The 21,930-nt window shown below is 40.5% G+C and overlaps 1 protein-coding gene across 1 annotated transcript; it reads right to left on the reverse strand.

Annotated features, from left to right (window-relative positions):
• Positions 1–717: 717 nt before the first annotated feature.
• LOC117352067 (26S proteasome non-ATPase regulatory subunit 13-like) lies at positions 718–21,930 on the reverse strand. The gene is made up of 13 exons (XM_033928111.1): positions 21,753–21,930; positions 18,989–19,067; positions 18,739–18,773; positions 18,607–18,662; positions 17,713–17,756; positions 16,241–16,327; positions 10,586–10,757; positions 8,186–8,265; positions 5,644–5,769; positions 4,854–4,916; positions 3,234–3,314; positions 2,295–2,411; positions 718–1,252 (listed from the first exon to the last, which is right to left on the reverse strand). The coding sequence occupies exons 1-13, from the start codon at positions 21,851–21,853 to the stop codon at positions 1,157–1,159; spliced, it is 1,137 nt and encodes a 378-aa protein (XP_033784002.1). The 5' UTR covers positions 21,854–21,930; the 3' UTR covers positions 718–1,156.

Below are 21,930 nucleotides of genomic sequence, written 5' to 3' on the forward strand. Positions count from 1 at the left end.
CGTGGACCTCACGGATCTAAAAGCGCACGTCCTTAAAAATCTGAGGTCTGTGCATTGACAAGCCCGCCTTTTAGCTTGTTTTACCCAGACCCTTATTCCACCGCTTTCCGTGCAGCTTAGGCCCCCGGCTCTACCTTCCCTAATGGCTAAGGAGGGAGGAAGCACACCGTGGCTTTTGCTAATTAGCCCCCGCGATATGACACTGGATGGCAAATAGCTGAGTTTGGGGGGGTTTAAAAAAATATGTGCAAAGGTCTGCAGTGCATCTGACCTCGCGGACCTCATGGATCTGAACTGCACAATGCACATCCTTAAAAATCTGAGGTCCGCGCCACTTTTAATCTCTGGCTCTGACAGACCTCTATGACATTTTAGTCGCTGATGGATCCTAATGCTTTTCTATGCTGAGACTAAAAGTGGCACCGACCTCAAGGCTAAAGTTTTGCCGCTAGACTCAGCATAGGGAGGGAAAAGCATTAGGATCCATCAGCGACTAAAATGTCATAGAGGTCTGTCAGAGCCAGAGACTAAAAGTGGTGCGGACCTCAGATTTTTAAGGATGTGCGGTTTTAGATCCGTTTTACCCCTTCCCTGGAAAACGGTATATCAAGATCTAATAACATTTTACTGCACATCACTGAAGTCTGATTCTAAGTTCCAGACTACAGTGTGGCCATACTTATAAGCAAGAACTTAGACACAATGAAAAACACAGCATTCTGTAAAACCAGTTTATTAGCCTGTATTGACACTATATGTATATTATACTTACAGAAACAAGCAAATAACCATACTGGAAAGAACAATATTAATATACTGCAAATTCAAGGTGGATGAGGAAGAGAGGGCCAAACCGCTCTTCTAACAGCTTCTGAACAACTTCTGGAGGAGTAGAGTACACAATGCTGCAGTGACAATCGGCAACTTTCAGCTCTAGAACCAAACTAATGTGGAATAATCTCTTCCAGGACTCCAGGGTCATCACCACTGTCCCAAAGCGGGATATAGCCAGCAGTGTTAAAGCCAGAGAGAGCACTTGTTCCAAAATGCATATTATCCTCACCCACTTATCAAATGCAGCAGATACAGCAGCTTGTACAGTGCCCCCAACTGCTTCAGGGAGAATGCTGATCCAAGAACAGCAGTGCAAAGCGCTCTAGGTCAGGATGTCGTGAGCCTGGTGTTCCACTAGCATCTCCATGCTTTTCACATCTGTGCACCAGAACTCCAGCCGGTCCTTCATGCCTTTAATCTACAAAAGATAATGGGAGTTCTTAGTTACAGAGGAGTTTCTGATCTGAGAGCTGCAAATGCTCCCATGCTAACCATAATGCCAGTCTCCTGTCCTTACTTAAATTATTAACAGAAGTGACAGCACCTCTAGAATTTGGCCAGGAACAGGTCATTAAAGACTTTAGCAAGGGCAGTTTCCGTAGAATGGAGAAGGCAAAAGCCCAATTGAAGCAGGTCGAGAATATAATGAGAAGGAAGTCCAGGCAACAGCGATGAACAGCATGTTTGAGTAGTTTGGTTAGGAAGGAGAGGAGGGAGATGGGGCGATTAGTTGGAGGGAGATACGGGATCTAGTGAGGGTTTTTTGAGGAGATGTGTAACTATGGCATGCTTGAAGACATGTTGCATTGGAGAGTGAAAGGTTGAGGATGGGACAGATGGCTCCAAGAGTAGGCAAGTAGGAATCGGATCAGAGGAACAGGCAGTGGGTTTGGAGGAGGATAGAAGGTAATCAGTTGCCGCTTCCATGACTTCAGAAAAGGTGGTAAGGGTCATTGAAGGGAGGTTGGCAGAGTGGACAACTTGAAGGGGTGGAGGGGGAGGTGACTTGGTTGAGATTTCAAGGTGGATCTTGTGACTCTTGTTGTGGAAGAACTCTGCCATCATCTGGGGGGAGAGTGGAGGGAATAGGAGGTAGAGATTATTTGAATAGAGAGCTAAGTGTGGCAAAGAGACAGTGAGGGTTGGCACTGAAGAATTAGTTAAATGCTGTAGTATTCTTGTTTGGCAAACGAGAGGGTAAATTGGAAGGATGTCAGCATGAATTTGAAATTTGTGAAGTCAGCATCTGTGCGGGATTTAAGCCAAGACGTTCAAGCAGCTTGGGCACAGGTAACGTATTTTGGGGATCAACCAGAGCTGGAATTTGGCATGTCTTAAAGGGTATGAAATGGAAATGGGAGGGGCAAGGGTATCACTTGAAGTAGAGAGAATGGAGTTATAAGAGAGGACAGCTTCATTGGCAGACTTGTGTGACATAGCAGAATGCAGTGCTTTATTACCTGCTGTAGATCCAAGACGCGTGGTTGAACCCATGTCATGTGCACTTTTTTATCCACTTCATCAATGCTGCCCTTCACCAGCCCCACTGAAAGAGCTTTCATCACCAAGAGCTCCACCTGAACCAGCAGGGAAGAGAGGACAAAATGCAGATTTATTAACATACCTTAAAGCTTGCATGTCATCTTATAGAAAGACAGATAAATCTGCTGGCTGGGTTGGAGGGCATTGTGGCAAGCCATTGTGACATCACTGAAGAGGTTGGCTTTTATTGGTGGAAAGAGGCATTATGACATCATAATCTCAGCTCTGTTTCCCAAAGACTGAAACTCTTCACACTACTACTATTAATTATTTCTATAGCGCTACCAGATGTATGCAGCGCTGTACAGAGTCACAAAGAAGAAGAGCTTCTCGAAAGAACTTATAATCTAAACAGCCATGACAAGGCAAACAGGATGTCATGGATATCGTTAAGAGGAACGGTTAATCAGCTGGCTGGGTTGGAGGGCAAATGAGTAGGGTTAAGGATTGAAAACTATATCAAAAAGATGGGGTTTTAGTCTGCTTTTAAACAAGGAAGGGGCTTGATGGACAAACTCGGATAATTTATTCCAGGCATAGGGGGCAGCTAGATGAAAGGAACAAAGTCTGGAATTGGCAGCGGAGGAGAAGGGTAACGCTAAGAGTGACTTATCTGAGGAGGTATATAAGGAGAGATATTGAGGGGCAGCAGAATGAACACACTTGTAGATAGGGAGCCAGTGAAGTGACTTAAGGAGAGGGTGACATGAGTGTAGTGAGGTTGGTAGAAGATGCTAGTCCTATATCTTCAGCAGAAAATAGGTCCCCTGCTTGTGGAACGAGTGTGCGTCATTTCTCTCACCTTCCCTTTCTCCTCTCAGTGCTGATGCTTGCTACGACTGGCACAAAAAACTCACATCATTAATGGTAACTTGGGCGCTCTTTGCAATCTCTTCAAAGGTCAGCTGCCTGTGGTTGGCTGGACGTGTGAAGGTCATCTGAATCAGAGAAGACAGAAGTCATGCACAACAAACCAGGAGTCATCAAAGCTAACAGGAAGAGGAGAAAGAAAAATACAGAGTCCTCAAATGTATTGCACATCTCTTAATCCTAACAAATACAGATATAGATAGAAGTGAGACTATATAAACCGTATATAGCTTTATCTTAAACTCTTTTAATAGGTCATTGGATGTGCTTTCCACATTTGATCACTTTTAATCAACGGAAATGTGTGCACAGCTTAGGCAACGATTTCATGAATTTTAGTCGTTACCTCATTGACCCAATTTTCAGCACATTATTTATTTGATTCTTTTCTGTGTTTTATATACACGCTTTCATACTACATTTTATTATTAAATATCAAAAATTTTCATAGATATACTAAAAAGCAATCTTGCGCACTATGTCAGCTGGGAACTGTTTCTCTCCGATATGTTTCACCCAGTGGCTTTATCAAGGTTGTCCCCTGCAAAGCATACAAAATATTATTTAAAACTTTCGTCACCCAACATGGCAGTTTTTAATAATATCTTATATGTATACATAAAGCGCTGCCTAAGCTGGGCACACATTTCCGTTGATTAAAAGTGATCAAATAAGGAAAGCACATCCAATGAGCTATTAAAAGAGTTTTAAAATAAAGCTATATATGGTTCATATTGTCTCACTTCTATCTATATCTGTATTTGTTGGCACTGAGAAGTGAGCAAGGTATTATTATTATAAGAGCTGAGTATTGAACATCTAAGCACATAAGGCTTTGGATTCAAATGGCATTCTTGCCATGTCACAGGAATAATTTCGGCTTGGGTCTGATGAGCCTATTCTTCACTGATGGAGAAGGGGTTTCCATAACCCACACTGTCATAACTGACAGTATTCTTACGAGCGTGAAGACAGATTGAGTATTTGTCCTACTTAGTTCTATAGTGCTACTAATCTAATCTAATCAACTAGAGAGAAGCAGCGCTGTTCACAGTATCAAAAGATAAATGGCAAAAGAGCCAGTTGTAAAAATAGTTTGTAACTGAGAGCTACATTTACTAAAAGATGCTACTGTTTGAAGAGTGCGCTAACAAAAGTTACTTGCCATACATAAGGCATTAGTAAATCTAGACCCGATTTTGATCACAAAGGGGGTCATAATCAGCCTGCAGAAGTCAGCATAATATTCAATGCCAGGCTGAACTGGAATACCAGTGCTGAATATCTGGGCATTCGATAATGACTGGCACTTATCCAGATAGCAATGATATTCAGCCCGGTACTTTGTTAAGTCTTTTTGTTATCCAACTAGAAGACTTGAGTAACTGGATCAGTCTTGGCTCCACCCAGACTACCTTGGTATCGTATCAAAGGAGAGCTATTTGGTCTCTAATGTGCTCTTAACACTGATGGCACTCTGCATTCGTGAGATGCTAACATGGGTTTCAAGAGGAGGAGTATGACTGTCACACGGGAAGTTACCTCTGCAATTAGAAAGCCAATTCTAGTGTGCTTCAATTCCCCATTTTGCCGAGTCTAGCACTCACCTCCATGAGACACAGCAACTGGATCTTCTTCATGAGAAGAGACTCATTAGCTGCCAGGTCCGGCTGGAAAAAAAAAGTTAACTGTGCTTGAGAAGAAAATAAGACCAACAAGACCAGCCTGTGAGCACACAGCAGATGCTAGCTCTGCATTTCCTATCATAAGTGATCCTCTGATCAGCAAGGTGAAATTTTGCTTTGGTAAGTGACTTTTCTCTTTGATCCTTAAGCTTTCTTGAGGTTCAAACTGAAAACCTTTGAACTCAGGCATAACTACCATTGATGTAGGCCCACTTCATACCCGGGGAGATTTCTTAGTTCTTGTGACATGAAGGTTCTCTGTTAATAATGCCCCTGAACAATTATTTATTTTAAAAAAAAATTATATTCCGCTTACACCTAAGTGGGTTACAGCTTAAAAACAAACCATTTTACAAAATTAATGATTTAAGTCATGCTGAGACAGAGACACCTGGAAGCCATACAGTTCTCTCTCTCATTGTGTCTGGATTAAAAAAATTATTAGATAAAAATGTAATACTGAACAGATCAGTCAATAACAAACTGACACATTTTAATAAGCTCAAGAATGGAGCTACAGAGCTTATGGTATTATTACCTACTTTATGCCACTCAGGGTTACATAATCATTACGATAATGTATCACACCCACTCTTTGCCCAAGTCCACCAGAAAATGACCCTAGCCTGCTGTGCTCTCTCCCATAGTAAATTATTTAGTATCATGCTCTGAGCTCGTGTGCACTCCCCCTCTCTCTCCTACTCTTACTCACTTGTTGGCCCCAGGCCGTCTTCAGTGCCTGGAACTTTTCCACATTGCCACTGTTAAAGGCATAAAGAGTATCGATCAGCCACTGTCGGTCTGTGTTTCTGAGGGACTCTAGAACAGGGTGCATGAGCTGAGGGAAAAGCAGACACAAGGTCAAAGGAGAGGCATGGTGATAAGGGATAATCCTGTTATTACTCCTACCATCTCATTACTTTTTTAAAAACTGTATTTGAATTTTCAGCAAATATAGTAGATATATCAAAGAGACACAGTAAGAATGAATCTAAAATTTTTACCCCCAAAAGGTATAAATCACAAGCCTAGATACCCATTTCAGAAGAAAAATAAAGACAGATTTTTAACATCTAGCCAAAATCATAAAATGAGTCATACCATATAGTCAATTCTGCAGTTGCAGAACCTTAGGATTTTGATGTTACTATAGAGCTCTTATACTAAACTGCAGTAAGCACTACCATGCGCCAACCCCAGCTTAAAATGGTGTACTGTGGAATACGCTCAGGCATCCAGTGGTAACTGCCAAATTGGCACATGCTAAAAAGTGGGGGGGGGGGTGTTTCATGGAGGGGGTGGAGAGTGGGGGTTCCTGTGCTAATCAATTAATATGGCTACATTACTACGTACTAATTGGTTAACGCAGGATTACTGCATGAGCTCTTACCTGTAAAATAGGTGCTGGTAAGTGCTCACCTAATAATTTTTTTTAATAGCTATGCAGTGGCATAATAAGGGGGGTGCGGACTGTCCTGGGTGCCAAGTCGCTGGGGGTGGCAACACCTCTCTGCCCTGCCCGCCCACACCATCCCTCCCCTTCCCCCCACCTCTGTATTATCTTCAGTGGTGCAACTTCTGCCTGTTGCACGTGCCAGCCTGGTTCCCCTCTGAATCACTTCTGGGTTACAGGGCCAGAAGTGACATCAGATGTAAATCCAATGCTGGCATGAGGAGCATGCTGCAGAAACCACTCACAGTGGCGAAGATTAAGAGGTACCAGGGGAGAGTGCAAGTATGGAATGGGGGTGTGTGCAGAAGGAGTGGGGGCGTGGAGAGGAGGACACAGGGGGTACAGGTGCCACCGCCCTGGGCGCATGGGAAAAATTTGTGCAAGGGCCTTCTAAGGCCAATTTTTGCTGCAGCTTAGTAAAAGGATTCTTATGTTACCTAAGTGAATTTGATTATATGGTCGTTCCTGAATTTTGGGCAGCTGATCCCTAGATGGCAAAGGCATGCAGGAAGCAGTGCGGGGCTGGGCTAGAGATCGAAAAGATCTCTCCTGCCTTGCACCGCTGGCCACGATTTCAGGAACAGCGATTCCAGTTCATCCGGCGAGGGAGGAAAGGGTGGGGGGATGATTTTTAAAAACTGTATAGGCCACCCCAGTTACTGGTAGATAAGCCACGGCTAAAACAATGGGGCGGCTTATCTAGAAACATAGAAAAATGACGGCAGAAAAGGGCCAAAGCCCATCAAGTCTGCCCACTCCAGTGACCCTTCCCCCATGAGTTTGCTCACCAACCTCCTGCCCTTACCTCATTAGAGATCCCACATGAATATCCCATTTATTTTTGAAATCTGCCACGCTGTTGTCCTCAATCACCTGCCGTGGGAGTTCATTCCAATGATCGACCACCCTCTCAGTGAAGAAATACTTTCTGGAGTCCCCATGAAATTTCCCTCCCCTGATTTTCAGCGGATGCCCTCTGGTGGACGAAGGTCCCATAAGACGAAAGATATCCTCTTCCACCTCGATACGACCCGTGATATATTTAAATGTCTCAATCATGTCTCCTCTCTCTCTTCGTTCTTCAAGTGAGTACAGCTGCAATTTATTCAGCCTTACTTCATACGGAAGATCCTTGAGCCCCGAGACCATCCTGGTCCATCTACTAGTTTTAAAACTTGCATAGGCATTTTTTGCGGCCTATATGCGGGGAAATACAGTACTACTCCAACTGTTGCTTATCCTCTTCCCTCCCAATAACCAGTGATCTCCATTTCATTATCACATTACATTACATTCTGACTTATAATCCAGCAAAGCCCTTATGAGTTCATGGCGGATAACAATATATTTCAGTTACTGGAAACAAACCCAGTTAAACATAAACTAATGACAAATAATTAGTATAACATATTAATAGAGGACAATACATTTCAGAATTAGTATTTTTTGAACAGAAATGTCTTTAAAAGTTTTCTAAAAACAGTACATTGACGTACAGATCTAATTAAAATAGGAAGATCATTCCAAATTAAAGGAGCCTGATAAAAATAGAAAGCCTTCCATTGAACGAATAATCCAATTGTTTTTAGTGAGGGAAATTGAAAAATAAAATTTTCCATGCAGTATGATCTGGTCTTCCTGCTTATAATGAAATCAATTCCACTAAAGTAATGTGGTACCTGGCTATATAGAATATTAAAAATCGTAATGCAAAGCTTTAAATGAATCCGTGCAATTAGTGGTAAAATATGGTTTAATTCTATCAAATTTTAACTTCTCCACACTCTAGCAGCAAACTCACCAATTCACCAAAGTTATACACTCCTTCTCCAAGAAGTCCAGCGAGGCCCAAGGTGAAAGCTCTTTCCTGCTGTTCAGTCACTGGAGAAAAAAAAAGAATCACGTGTTCAACTCTAGACAATACACCAGCTTTGCAGTTCTGTAGCTTGCACCACTGAACTTGATTTGGGTTAATCTGCATTGCAGAACCACAAGATCAGAAACTCTAGTATTCAGGCAAAAGTCAGCACTTCTGAGACATGCACACTCTTCAGATACAGTACAATAGAAAGGCAAGGGAGGCGTCCTTTCAGCCAATTAAACAATCTTTATTCAAAGGTATAGTCTAGAGAATGACACGGTGGTTTTTACCTGCAGCTAGCCACGGGTAACCCGCCGAAACGGGGAGAGAAAAATTAGTGGTCGCTGCGGGGATGGGGACAAGGCCATTCACCACCCCGTGGAGCGATGAATGGTCTTGTCTCCGCAGTGAAGCCAGCACAGATCGCGCGGTCCAGCAACCCCACCCGATCGCCGCATCCCACGTCCTGCCATCTCCCTCCCTCCACCTCACCTTAGGTGCCTGCCGAGTCCGACTTTAATTCTTCTCCCAGCCACACGCTTTCAATAAGCCGCGCGTGCACGGCTGTTTGAATTGTTGCATCTCCTCCTCTGACGCAACTGGAAACAGGAAGTTGGATCAGAGAAGATTCAACAGCTCAAGCAGCCGTGTGCGTGGTTAGTTCACAGAAAAGCAGCAGAACAGGATAAGCTTTCTCTGCTCAAGTGCTGCAGGTGGCCTGAGATCTGCATTAGAGAATGACATGGGGACAAATTTGTCTCCATCCCCCCAGGAACTCAATTTCCCCGTCCTGCACGTTTTGTCGCTGTCCCTGTCCCATTCTTGTAAGCTCTGTCTTAAAGTGTTTGAGACTTGTGCAGATGAGGATAGAGCTTGCAAGAATGGGGCAGGGACAGGAAAAGAACTTGCTGGGACAGGAAAATGAGTTCCTGCGGGGACAGGGAAAAATTTGTCTCCGTGTCATTCTCTACTCTGCATCTTCCCACGTGCCCCTCACTAGGAAAGACACATCTGGGACAGGCTACAGCAGGGGTTCCAGAGGTGAAGAGCCAAACTGGACAGCGGGGAAAGCAAATGGTTTCTTGCATTTCGATAATGAAGCTGAGCGTGCACTAAGATGGACCGTTGCACATTTTCAATACTAACAGAACATAGGGGGCAATTCTACAAGTGGGTGCCCCCTTTTCAGGCATCTGTTCTATAATGGCAACTGAGCACCTGGCTTCCATTACAGAATACTTATGTAACCGGCTGTCAGCACACCTATTAATGAAGTTACAGGGAAACACTCTTAAAACCAACAGGAGGAAATTTTTTTTCACTCAGAGAATAGGTAAACTCTGGATGTGGTAAGAGCAGATAGCGTAGCTGGTTTTAAGAAAGGTTTGGACAAGTTAGTGGAGGAAAAGTCCATAGTCTGTTATTGAGAAAGACATGGGGGAAGCCACTGCTTGCCCTGAAATATTGCTACTCCTTGGGTTTTGGCCAGGTACTAGTGACCTGGATTGGCCACCGTGAGAACGGGCTACTGGGCTTGATGGACCTTTGGTCTGACCCAGTAAGGCTATTCTTATGTTATGTTCTTATTTACACACCTGCTATAGATCTGGTGTAATACAGAGTCTAAATGTAGCAATGCAGCACATATAACTTACTATATAATGTAAGCTGCACATGTAATTGCTAGCCCCACCCATAGGAACATTCCTTCTTGAATTAACACATTATGTCACTGACACACACCCTTACTGAATAGCATTCGGTCAGTGTCCTGCCACTTACGCAAGTGCTGGGTTTTCTATACGTTAAAGCGAGTAAGTGCAAGCACCTTGTAACAGAATTGCCCTTAATAAAATCTAAATACAAGGGTTCATCTTCTCTTCCTTTCCATTGTGGAGACAACTGGGGCAACCTAAGTCCTGTAATAATATAATTTTCAGTTCAAAGACGACATGGATAAAGGAGAGTTCCCACATCTAAGCAGGTAAATTTCTAGGCCATATGAAGAACAGCGGCAGGTGATAGGGAACAAATGCCTTTTCTCCTCAGGAAAGGAAGATCAGTCTGGATCCAAGCTGAGGTTTGCGGGGACATAGAAACAGAGAAAAATGAAAGCCGATAAAGACTATATGGTCTGCCCATCCATGTCAACTATCATCCCTTCTTTTCCCCTAGAGATCCTTTGTGCTTGTCTCAAGCTTTCTTGAATTCAGATGCAATTTTTGTCCATTACCTCTTCCTCCACTTGGGGTGGGGGTCGTTCCACGAGTCACTGATTATGGCAAGGGAAAAGAGATCATTGCTAGGGCTACCCCTTGCTATTAGCAAATCCTTGGTTACCTGGCAAGTCCTTGACATCAATGCAGCCCAGGAAACGCAGCGCATCTTTGTAGTAGGAGGCATGGTTGCCAATGGTCTGGTAATACTTGCTGGAAAGGTCATAGAAACGGCTGTGAACAGAAGTCACGCCAGGTAGATTATTCAGCATCTCTTCCACACTCTCTATCGTCTCCTGTGAGAGGCAGAAGAAAAACTTGGAACCAACATCGAACAGGATTTTGTTAGCTAATCTCATCCTGCCCCTCAAAGATTCTACCGTTGTCTTCTTGGGATTCTCAAATGAAAAATCCCTGTCAGACTATATTCCAAGCCTTCTTTGTGGCTGTCTCTCCATCTCCTTTGATCACAAATTAGTTGACATTTTTTCATCATCCTACAAATCTGTCAGTAGGACTGACAGAACTGGTGTGGGAAGAGGTTCAAGAGAAATCTGGCCTACAATTATGTGTGCGGTTATATACTGAACCTCATGACCCTTACTTGGTAATAAGCTGCCATGCCAATATAAGGGTTTATGAACAACTTGAAAAATTGAAAGTGGACAAAGCAATGGGACCAGACGGGATCCTTCCCAGGATACTGAAGGAGCTCAGAGAGGTTCTGGCGAGTCTTATTAAAGATTTGTTCAACAAATGTTTTGGAGACAGGAGTGGTTCCTGAGGATTGGAGAAGAGCGGATGTGGTCACAGAGATGAAGCAGGAAACTCCAGATTGGAACTTCAGTTATTGGAAAAAAATGGAAGCATTAGCGAAAGAAAGGATAGTGAAATTCCTAGAATCAAATGGGTTTCAAGATCTCAGGCAACATAGTTCTACTAAAGGTAAATCATGCCAAACAAATAGGATTGAATTTTTTGATTGGGTGACCAGAGAATTGGACCAAGATGTAATTTACTTAGATTTCAGCAAAGCCTTGACATGGTTCCTCACAGGAGGTTCTTGAACAAACTTGATAGGCTGAAGTTAGGACCCAGAATGGTGAACTGGATTAGAAATTGATTGACAGACAGATGCCATAGGGTGGCGGTTAATGGAATTCATTCGTAGGAAGGAAAGGTGAGTAGTGGAGTTCCTCAAGGATTGGTGCCGGGGCCAATCCTGTTCAATATGTTTGCGAGCGACATTGCTGAAGGTTTGCCTCTTTGCGGATGATACCAAGATTTGTAACAGAGTAGACACTAAGGAGGGAGTGGAAGACATGAAAAAGGATCTGCAAAAGTTAGAGAAATGGTCTAATATCTAGCAACTAAAACTCGATGCAAAGAAGTGCAGAGATGCATTTGGGGATTAGAAATCAGAAGGAGCCGTATGTGCTAGGAGGTGAGAGGCTGATATGCACGGATGGGGAGAGGGACCTGGGGGTGATAGTGTCTGAAGATCTAAAGGCAAAGAAACAGTGACAAGGCGGTGGCTGTTGCCAGAAGGATGCTGGGCTGTACAGAGAGAGACGTGACCAGTGGAAGAAAGAAGGTGTTGATGACCCTGTACAGGTCGATGGAAAGGTCCCACTTGGAATATTGTGTTCAATTTTGGAGACCATATCTGGTGAAGGACATAAAAAGACTTGAAGCAGTCCAGAGGAAGGCGACGAAAATGGTAGGAGGTTTGAACCAAAAGATGAATGAGGAGAGACTGGAAGCCCTGAATATGTGTACCTTAGAGGAAAGGAAGTACAGGGGAGATGTAATTCAAATGTCCAAATACTTGAAAGGTATTAACATAGAACAAAATCTTTTCCAGAGAAAGAAAAATGGTAAAACCAGAGGACATAATTTGAGAGTAATGTTAGGAAATTCTTCTTTATGGAGTTTCAAGTTTCAAGTTTTATTAATTTTGATATACCAACCATCAAGTTAATATCTGGCTGGTTAACAATATGTTTAAAAGAAAGAGAAATTATACAAAACTAATAAAAAAAGGCATTGTGTATATACATATAACATCACAAGACGAACTAGATGGTGAGGATAAAAGGGAAGGGAGGGTGGAGTTACATATTTGAGAAGAAACTGGAGATAGTAGGGTAAGGGTGGATGCCTGGAATGCGCTCCCAAAGGAGGTGGTGGAGAGAAAAATAGTGACAGTTCAAAAAAGCATGGGATGAACACAGAGGATGTCTAATCAGAAAATAATGGTATATATTGAAGAACTAAGGCCAGTATTGGGCAGACTTGTACGGTCTGTGTCCCAAATAGGGCCATTCAGTTGATGGGCTGAGTGGTTTAGATGGGCTGGAGTGAGCTGTGACGGAGACTCCAGTAGATGGAACCTATGCACTGTACCGGGCAGAGATCTGGGTTTCTGGCCCAAAAATATTTAAGAAAAAGAACAATTGAAATTGAAATAGATCATTAAATTATAGAGTGTGTATGTTTGGGCATACTGGACAGGTCTTTATCTGCTGTCATTTACTATGTTACTTCTAAAGGTTATGGGTAGGATCAGAGATTAAAGAGAGTACTTGTGGGGTCAGAATGGAACTTAGCAAGGATGGGTTTGATTTCTGTCCCCAGGTAACTATCTAGTCTTTGGTCAGAGATCAGAAATCAGCTGTAAATTAACAGCACCCAAAAGGAGCAACCCCAGACTGCAATACCGAAGAGAGAAGGTTGTGCTAGGTTAAAACAGGACATCAAACACCCATGCCCTCCATTTAAAACAAATACCACTATAAATCCTACAGAAAGCAAATAAGAATGATGACTTGTCTGTAGCTGAACTAGTTCAAGGAGTGTAGTTTTTAATATTGTAAACCGTCCAGATACATGTGATGGTCGGTATATCAAGCCATAAATAAACTTGAAACTTGTTCCTCCCCCCCCCCATAGATACCAGGCAAGCAAGGCTAGCACCCTGCTTCATGCAAAAGCAATCTATCCAATGTCACACTCCCATCTGGCTGAGTTCTGATGGGCATTTCTCTCTTTCCCTAGAAAGATATAGAAGATGAAGAAGTGAGGCCAAATGGAAAAAAAACCGCAACAACTGAAATCCTCACTATTCGGAATCAACACCAGGATGGCAATAGGGCTTTCAAAGTCATCAATAACAATGATTCCAACAACTGTATATGTGGCTTCAGCTCATCTCATTGCCTCCTTATGTGGTGTAGTTTATCTATTTACTTCTGTATCATTTGTCCAGAAATAAAAACTAGAGACAGCTTAAAAATTCTTTTTACTTATCTTTTTAATGCAGTATCTTCAGCATGCCCCGACGGGACCCGTTTTGCCCAAAAGGCTATCTCAGGGGTTCATGGAGGAGCTCTATATAATACAAAAATGTTGTTTATACAGCTAATTAAAACATACATCACAAACATCCGGCAGACTGTGTTAAAAACTTCTACTATTATAATGTGTATACTATTCAATTTGAATACTGTAAATTTACTTCATATAAAGAATAAAAAATTAATGTATGATGTCAATCAATTAAAAATTTACATTAAATATCCTTCACTAAATTAAAATATTAAATATATGATCATCATTAATTCAATAATTACATGAATCATTGAATGTCTTTATGCTAATAAATTCATTAATTAATTAAATATCGTTTATTCTCAATTGTAAATTCAATTAGGTAAACTTTAATGTATTACTCAAATCTTTTAATATAAGAATTAAATCTTAATTATCAATGTATTAATTTATTAAAACTTATGTGTTCATTGAATTAATATACATGAGTGTAAACTCTTTTTAACATGAACTCATCATTGGTGATATTTGATATCTAAATTCATAAACTCCTAAAGATAGACAACTCTTATAAAAAACTTAAAAAATGATGGTACTCATAGTGATATACTTAATTTGATGCACTATTCACATATAACATACAAAAACTAATATAACTTCCATTCAACTATTCCAATTCATTGGTTAATTAATTAAGTCTTCATACATCTTAATTAAAATCATCCACCTTACATAAACTATAAATTATATAAATTAACTTATTATCAAACTAAAGCATTATAATATAAATCACATCAATTCACAGTTATCAAATCTTAATTCTTATAAATATCATTGATTTTCACTGGCTTAAAATTTCTAAGCTTATCACTGACTTTTAGGCCCTGATTCTATATAGGACACCCGGGAGGGGCATCCTATACAGAATCGGGTCTACACTAACACCGATTCTGTAACTGGCGTCCATGTTACAGACGCCGGTTAGAGTAGATGCGAAGGATGCTAAAAAAGCTAATTTATTCACCAGTAAGTTGGAAACATAAAGTAAGTTACTTATTTCCAACTTAGAAATTGGTTACTTATTGCTGAAATTTGAAAGTAAACAATACAGCATTTCTAAAAGTCAGTGATAAGCTTAGAAATTTTAAGCCAGTGAAAATCAATGCTATTTATAAGAATTAAGATTTGATAACTGTGAATTGATATGATTTATATTGTAATGCTTTAGTTTGATAATAAGTTAATTTATATAATTTATAGTTTATGTAAGGTGGATGATTTTAATTGTTAAGATGTATGAAGGTTTAATTAATTAACCAATGAATTGGAATAGTTGAATGGAAGTTATATTAGTTTTTGTATGTTATATGTGAATAGTGCATCAAATTAAGTATATCACTATGAGTCCCATCATTTTTAAAGTTTTTTATAAGAGTTGTCTATCTTTAGAAGTTTATGAATTTAAATATCAAGTATCACCAATGATGAGTTCATGTTAAAAAGAGTTTACACTCATGTATATTAATTCAATGAACACATTATTATAAGTTTTAATAAATTAATACATTGATAATTAAGGTTTAATTCTTATATTAAAAGATTTGAGTAATACATTAAAGTTTACCTAATTGAATTTACAATTGAGAATAAACGATATTTTAATTAATTAATGAATTTATTAGTATAAAGACATTCAATGATTCATGTAATTATTGAATTAATGAGGATCATATATTTAATATTTTAATTTAGTGAAGGATATTTAATGTAAATTTCTAATTGATTGACATCATACATTAATTTTTTATGCTTTATATGAAGTAAATTTACAGTATTCAAATTGAATAGTATACACATTATAATAGTAGAAGTTTTTAACACAGTCTGCCGGATGTTTGTGGTGTATGTTTTAATTAGCTGTATAAACAACATTTTTGTATTATATAGAGCTCCTCCATGAACCCCTGAGATAGCCTTTTGGGCAAAACGGGTTCCGTCGGGGCATGTTAGAGATACTGCATTAAAAAGATAAGTAAAAAGAATTTTTAAGCTGTCTCTAGTTTTTATTTCTGGACAAGTGATACAGAAGTAAATAGATAAACTACACCACATAAGGAGGCAATGAGATGAGCTGAAGCCACATATACAGTTGATGGAATCATTGTTATTGATGACTTTGAAAGCCCTATTGCCATCCTGGTGTTGATTCCGAATAGTGAGGATTTCAGTTGTTGCAGTCATTTCTCTCTTTCCCCCCACTTCAATTCCATTTCAATTGGTTTAGGAAAACCCTTATTTAGCTTGTGTAATATGCATATCTCTGCTAATATCTACAATATAAGAACCAAGGATGAGCAGACTCAGGGCATATATAGCTTCTCCAGGACAGGACAACATGCATTGTCCAGGTCAAAAGCCCCCCAACTATGCAAGCTTCAGTAGTCCTCACCTTTGTGGCCTGCAAGTCTCCGATATTTAATTTCAGGGCCCCAATAGCTGTTTTGCACAGAATCATTGCCTCATCACTGCTTTTCACCTACAATCGAACCAAAACATGAAAGTTACAAAATCATCAACACTCAAGCCCTCCCAACTATGTGTCTGACTAGTGCACCTAAAAGTATGACAAAAAGAACTTACACAATTGGTTTGAACTTTCACCCGCTTGGATTACAATCATCGTTTGATGAAAAGTAGGAGTGCCACGAAGAAACAGCACGATTCGGCTAAGTGGTGTTTGGATTTAACTCTCTTCAGTGTTTGTTAGGTCTTGAACTTTTCATTTTTTTAAAATTTTGAGTCAAGTGGACTGTATGCTACTTGATAGCGTCTGTTTTATGTGGGGGGGGGGGGTTACCAGAGGGTTTTCTCCGTAATAGGAGTTTTTTTTCGCCACAGTGGGGTCGATGAGAATAATATGAACTCATGAAAAGAGACTATAGTCTCATTGGTGGAGTTTAAGTCCCTTGTGGATTTGAGGCCCAATTATTTAAGATTAATTATTGTGACTGCAAGCTTACAACCACTGTTCACAAAATTAGTTGGACCCAGATTTTCAATTTAGATGTATGCTTACAGAAATGGGCCATGAATCAGGAAAGTCAGAGTTTAAATCCTATTTCTCTCACCCTTTGTGACCTTGTTGGACATATTACTTCATCTTCAGCTCAGATTTGGGAAAGGTGAGTAAACACATCAGAATTCAAATCCACTTATAAAATAAGATGACAAATCAATAATTATTTGTTTTACTGTAGGTCCTTGCTTTGACTCAACTATAAAGTCCAAGGAATAGGGACTGCCCATCATGTTTTTCTGTATGTCAGCATGTGCTATACCAGAGGTCCCCTAATCTTTCAAGAGAAAGCTCGTGTAGGACATGTCAAATAACTGAGTGGGATGGTGAGGAGTTATTGCTATGCTTACAATGTAAAATTCCTTATATTTACTTTATAAATCTAGCAACAAGCCAGTATAAAGCCTTGCACATATATGCCCAGACATATAAAATATCCACAGCTCCGCGGGCATGTGTCGTCATAAAGAAGTAAGTGCATCAGGCAGAGCTATAACAAAACATAAATGTTTATTTATATACTTCATTAGCCTTTCGGTTTAAGGCTGTGTATAGGGTAGTAAAAATATCAGGATTTTTAACAAATTAGAATAATACAGTTTTACAAACGCATAAAAAACAATAAATGAAAAATTGAGGTTTGTGATGGGGTACGATGATGAGCGGAAGTTGTCTAGTCTTGGGTCAACAAGGGTTAATTTAAAACTGGGATGTCAGGTTTGGGGGAAGAGGTGTGATTTCAGAAGCTTTCTAAAATGCATGTATGATGTAGAAAGCCTATATGCAAGCATATCTAAGAAACAGAAACACATAGACAAGGCATGAGTAAATTCAAATTAATCTACCTTTTCTCGAGTCTTTTCCAGAAAGGTGAGAGCCACTGTAGGATCTGGAGAGAAATTGTGCACACTTTAGTGTTACTAAATAGAGAAACATTTTAAAAACTGCCTAGGAAATGCTAAAAAAATCAAAACACGCCTTAAGGCCGAGTCACAAGTTGGCACAAATAAGTGTCTAACAAAGAGTTTCTTTATTATATATTTCAAACCACTATAATGTAATCCCAACATCTAACGTAAGACTCTTCAAATACAAGTCATCAGCTTAGCAAAATTATAACAACCAAGAGGGTTCTCAACCAATCATAATGCTTGCTCAGCCAATCTTCCTTCTTTTTATAGCCCCAGTCAACCTATAATTCTGACAAAATTGGTAAGTGCAACTGAACATGTGTATAAGTTAAAAAAAAACCCTATAAAAAACATAAAATATGTGCTGTTGCATGATCACAGAATTCTATTTAAAAAACCCAGTAACTCATGAGAATCTAGGCTCCAGAATCGATCAGTATATTCTTCCAAACCCCAAATTAAAGATACACCCTGGAACACAAGAGGGATCCATTCTTCTAGAAAAATCCTACTTCCCTCAATGGAGACCGAAGCTCAACAGCAACACAGCCACATTGTAAATTGCGGGATACCAAATTTGAATCAACATTAAAAAACAAACACAGAAAGACAGCTAATACTCAATGCAAATGACACTCATATTTTATGCAAGGATAATGTGCGTTGTTAAACTGGAAGCAAGAAGAGGAATGTCTCTGGCACATGTACACAAAAGTTTTGCAGTAATTGTGGCTCGTGTGCACATATCCAACAAAATCAGAAGTGTAAGCACACATCAGGACTGCTCTTCGGAGCCTTTAAATTGTTAGCAAATTTCATGTTGCTTACCTGTCATCTGCCTCACTACATGGAGAATAATTTCGACAAGGGATAGAGGATTGACTCTGAAACAAAACAAGGTGTAATCAGCACAAAAGTGAAATTCACACTCTTGGGTCCATTAATGACAAAGTCTCTCACCTATGTTCGAACTCGTTGATAAAGTTCTCATAAAGCTGTGAATAAAGAGAATAAAGCAATCAGCCAGTATTCATGCCTTCCTCCAAACTGTCCAAATTTCTGAAATACCCAGTGTCTCTCACCAAATGCAATCAGTTGAGATTCTTAGTAGGAATGTATGTATTACTCTGAAGTGAGGTAATTTGTATCTACACAACAAAAGAAATGCTCTTGTGAAATCCCTCAGTATTGGTGGATAATAAACATTCACCTTAATAAGTCCATCTCCTTTGGCAAAATAAGGATCCTGTACAAACTCAAGAACTTGCAGTGTCAGTTGATGCCACAGCCTGAAATTACAAAAAAAAAAAAATTGCACAGCTAGAAGTATAAATCCAGTACCTAGAAGACACAATATATAAAGAGAACAAAAATCAAATATCAACAAATGCCTAGACCAAGACAACAAGAACATAAGTCTTACTTGGTCAGACCAATGGTCCTTCTAGCCCAGTGGTCTCAGACGCAAACCCTTTGTAGGGCCACATTTTAGATTTGTAGGTACTCGGAGGGCCTCAGAAAAAAATAGTTAATGTCTTATTAAAGAAATGACAATTTTGCATGAGGTAAAACTCTTTATAGTTTATAAATCTTTTCTTTTGGCTAAGTCTTAATAATAATATTGTCATTTATAGCTAAAGAGACATATGATCAAGAAACTGTTTTATTTTACTTTTGTGATTATGATAAACATACCGAGGGCCTCAAAATAGTACCTGGCAGGCCGCAAGTTTGAGACCACTGGTCTAGCCCAATAGCTCATCCTCATTGTGGCCAATGTCTCTAGTACATAGTAGAAAGATATAGAAATTCTCCCTCAAATGTATTTGGGCGGGCCAGCAGCTTCATAAGAAAAAAGACTATTTAGTAGATATGTTGTTTGTTTTATACCCCATAAATTTTAAGAAACAGTTTTCTTTGGCACAATGAAAGATCACTTTGAGAAGAGAAAGTGGAAGAATAGCATAAGAAACGTTAAAATAATCAAGCTTCGAAATCACCAGCGCATGAAGAAGTGTTGCGTCAAGCATCGGTATGCTGCGCATAGATAGAAAACAAGAACAAGCAACCACTACGGAGTACCTTACATTTATTTTATTTGCTATACTTCAATTTAAAAAAAAAAAAAAAGAGTTAAACCAAGGCAGTTTACAGGAATAAAAATCAAGGGCAAAAGTTAAAATTTAATAAAAATAGACAGGGTAAAGACAAGGGAACGAACTGAACACGAGTAGGCTGACAGGGGAAGGAAAGGTTTACAATGCTTTAGGAAAGACCATAAAGGAAAACAACAAATGGTAAAGGAGTAACATAGTAAATGACGACAGATAAAGGCCTAATGGTAAGTGCAGTGGACTATGATCCTGGGGAACTGGGTTCAATTCCTCATTTGAAAAAAAAGCCCAAAGACTGCGAGCCCACTAGGGACAGAGAAAGTACCTGCATATAATGTGTGTACAGCGCTGAGTACATCTACGTCTAGTAGAGCTAGATAAATTATTAATAAAGTAGTAGTATTTATTTATCTATTTAAAAACTTAATATACCGCCTGAAGTCACAGCAGTTTCTAAATAAACATACATAAATCAAAAACAAACAAAAAAAATTGTTCTTCAAAATAATATCAACACAAGACCTGACATGTTCTTCAACAACGTATTTAACAAAATGTTACAAAAATGCTCAAACGAAGAACAAAGGAAAAACTACAGAAGTGGTGTTCAAGACGCCAAGGGAAAGATTCACTAAGCCTACCGATCAAGTTCCGACCACTTAGCGACCTGATTTCCCTCCGACCTGATTCACTAACCTCTGTCCCGATCATCTTCTAATCCACGCATGCAAATGAGGGGGAATTGCATTCAAATGTAGACAAGCAGCGATTCACTTAAAAAAAAAAACCTGCAACACCGACTGGGCTGGCCGATACAAACAAGTGACTGCTGGGGACCAGTCGTTCACTGCTTTCCGATTGCATCTCCTAATCTCTACCCTGACTTTCTAGCTCTCTGCACTCCCCCCCCCCCCCCCCGACTCTCTACCGCAATTTTGTCCTGCTCCCTGCCCCGACTTTCTCCTGCCACCCTGCTCTGCCCCAACTTTCTGCCGCAATTTTCCCCTGCCGCCCTGCTCTGCCCCGAATCTCCTGCCTCTCTGCCTTTTGCCAAACTTAAAAGTGATGTAGACTGTGGTAAGAATGTGATGTGTTGATCCAGATCCAATTGCTCAGAGAGCCCCGGCTGTCCTGCTCCATGCGCTGCCCTGGCCTTCCCCTGCAGTGCGAGCTCGTGGTTTTAACCCATGGGTTTAAAGCGGGTTAAAACCACCAGCTCGCTAAAAGTAAATTAAAAAAAAAAAAGTTACTGCTCTTCGACGCATGCGCTGACCAGCTACAGATGGTCTGTGCATGCGTCGGGATCGGCAGTCGGTTGGGGGCTTGATTCCGCTGGCCCTCATTTACATGAGGGCGATTCGTGAATCAGCCCCCCAGACATGGATCCGATCCGTGCCCTTAGTGAATCTAGCTCCAAGTCTTTAAGAAATGAACATTGCCTTAAAATTTTATCTCATCGCTTAGTCTATTCCTTCAAATTTTGAATGTAATTCTTGTTTTAGTTTGGATGTAATCCGCCTTGAACAGCAAGGTAATGGCGGAATAGAAATCACTAATGTAATGTAATGTAATAAGCATAAAACAGTTTGCATCCAAAAGGGTTGGTGAACATAGTAGATGACGGCAGATAAAGACCCGAATGGTCCATCCAGTCTGCCCAACCTGATTCAATTTTAATTTTTTCTTCTTAGCTATTTCTGGGCAAGAATCCAAAGCTCTACCCGGTGCTGTGCTTAGGTTCCAGCCCATCCTCCACCAACCCGGACCTCCATCCTCAGGGGCCCAAAAGTTGTAGCAATTACTAGGGAGGCTGTTGGATAACAGCTGGAGCTCCCCATTTGCTCCCGAAGCCCCACTCACTTCTTGTTGTACAGCTCCTCCAGCCGGTGCCAGACCGCAGCCAGCTCGGGGCCGGCGCTCTGGCTCTGCTGCTGCTGCAGATAGCCCTGCACGTCCTTCATGGCGAGGCGAGAGACCGTCCAGCAGGCTACAAGCACCGGCGGCTCTGGCCGGAAACGTCCGCGGCAGGGTGCAGACT

The sequence above is a fragment of the Geotrypetes seraphini genome, chromosome 19, assembly GCF_902459505.1.
Source record: "Geotrypetes seraphini chromosome 19, aGeoSer1.1, whole genome shotgun sequence".
Lineage (NCBI taxonomy): Eukaryota > Metazoa > Chordata > Amphibia > Gymnophiona > Dermophiidae > Geotrypetes > Geotrypetes seraphini.

Bases quoted from the DNA above. Each gene is read 5' to 3' on its own strand.
- LOC117352067 (XM_033928111.1), bottom strand. From the start codon at position 21,853: ATGAAGGACGTGCAGGGCTATCTGCAGCAGCAGCAGAGCCAGAGCGCC. The intron at 18,663-18,738 runs GTGAGAGACTTT...GTTTTGTTTCAG, and splicing joins ATCAACGAGTTCGAACATAG to AGTCAATCCTCTATCCCTTG. The intron at 16,328-17,712 runs GTAGATTAATTT...GTTCGATTGTAG, and splicing joins TGGAAAAGACTCGAGAAAAG to GTGAAAAGCAGTGATGAGGC.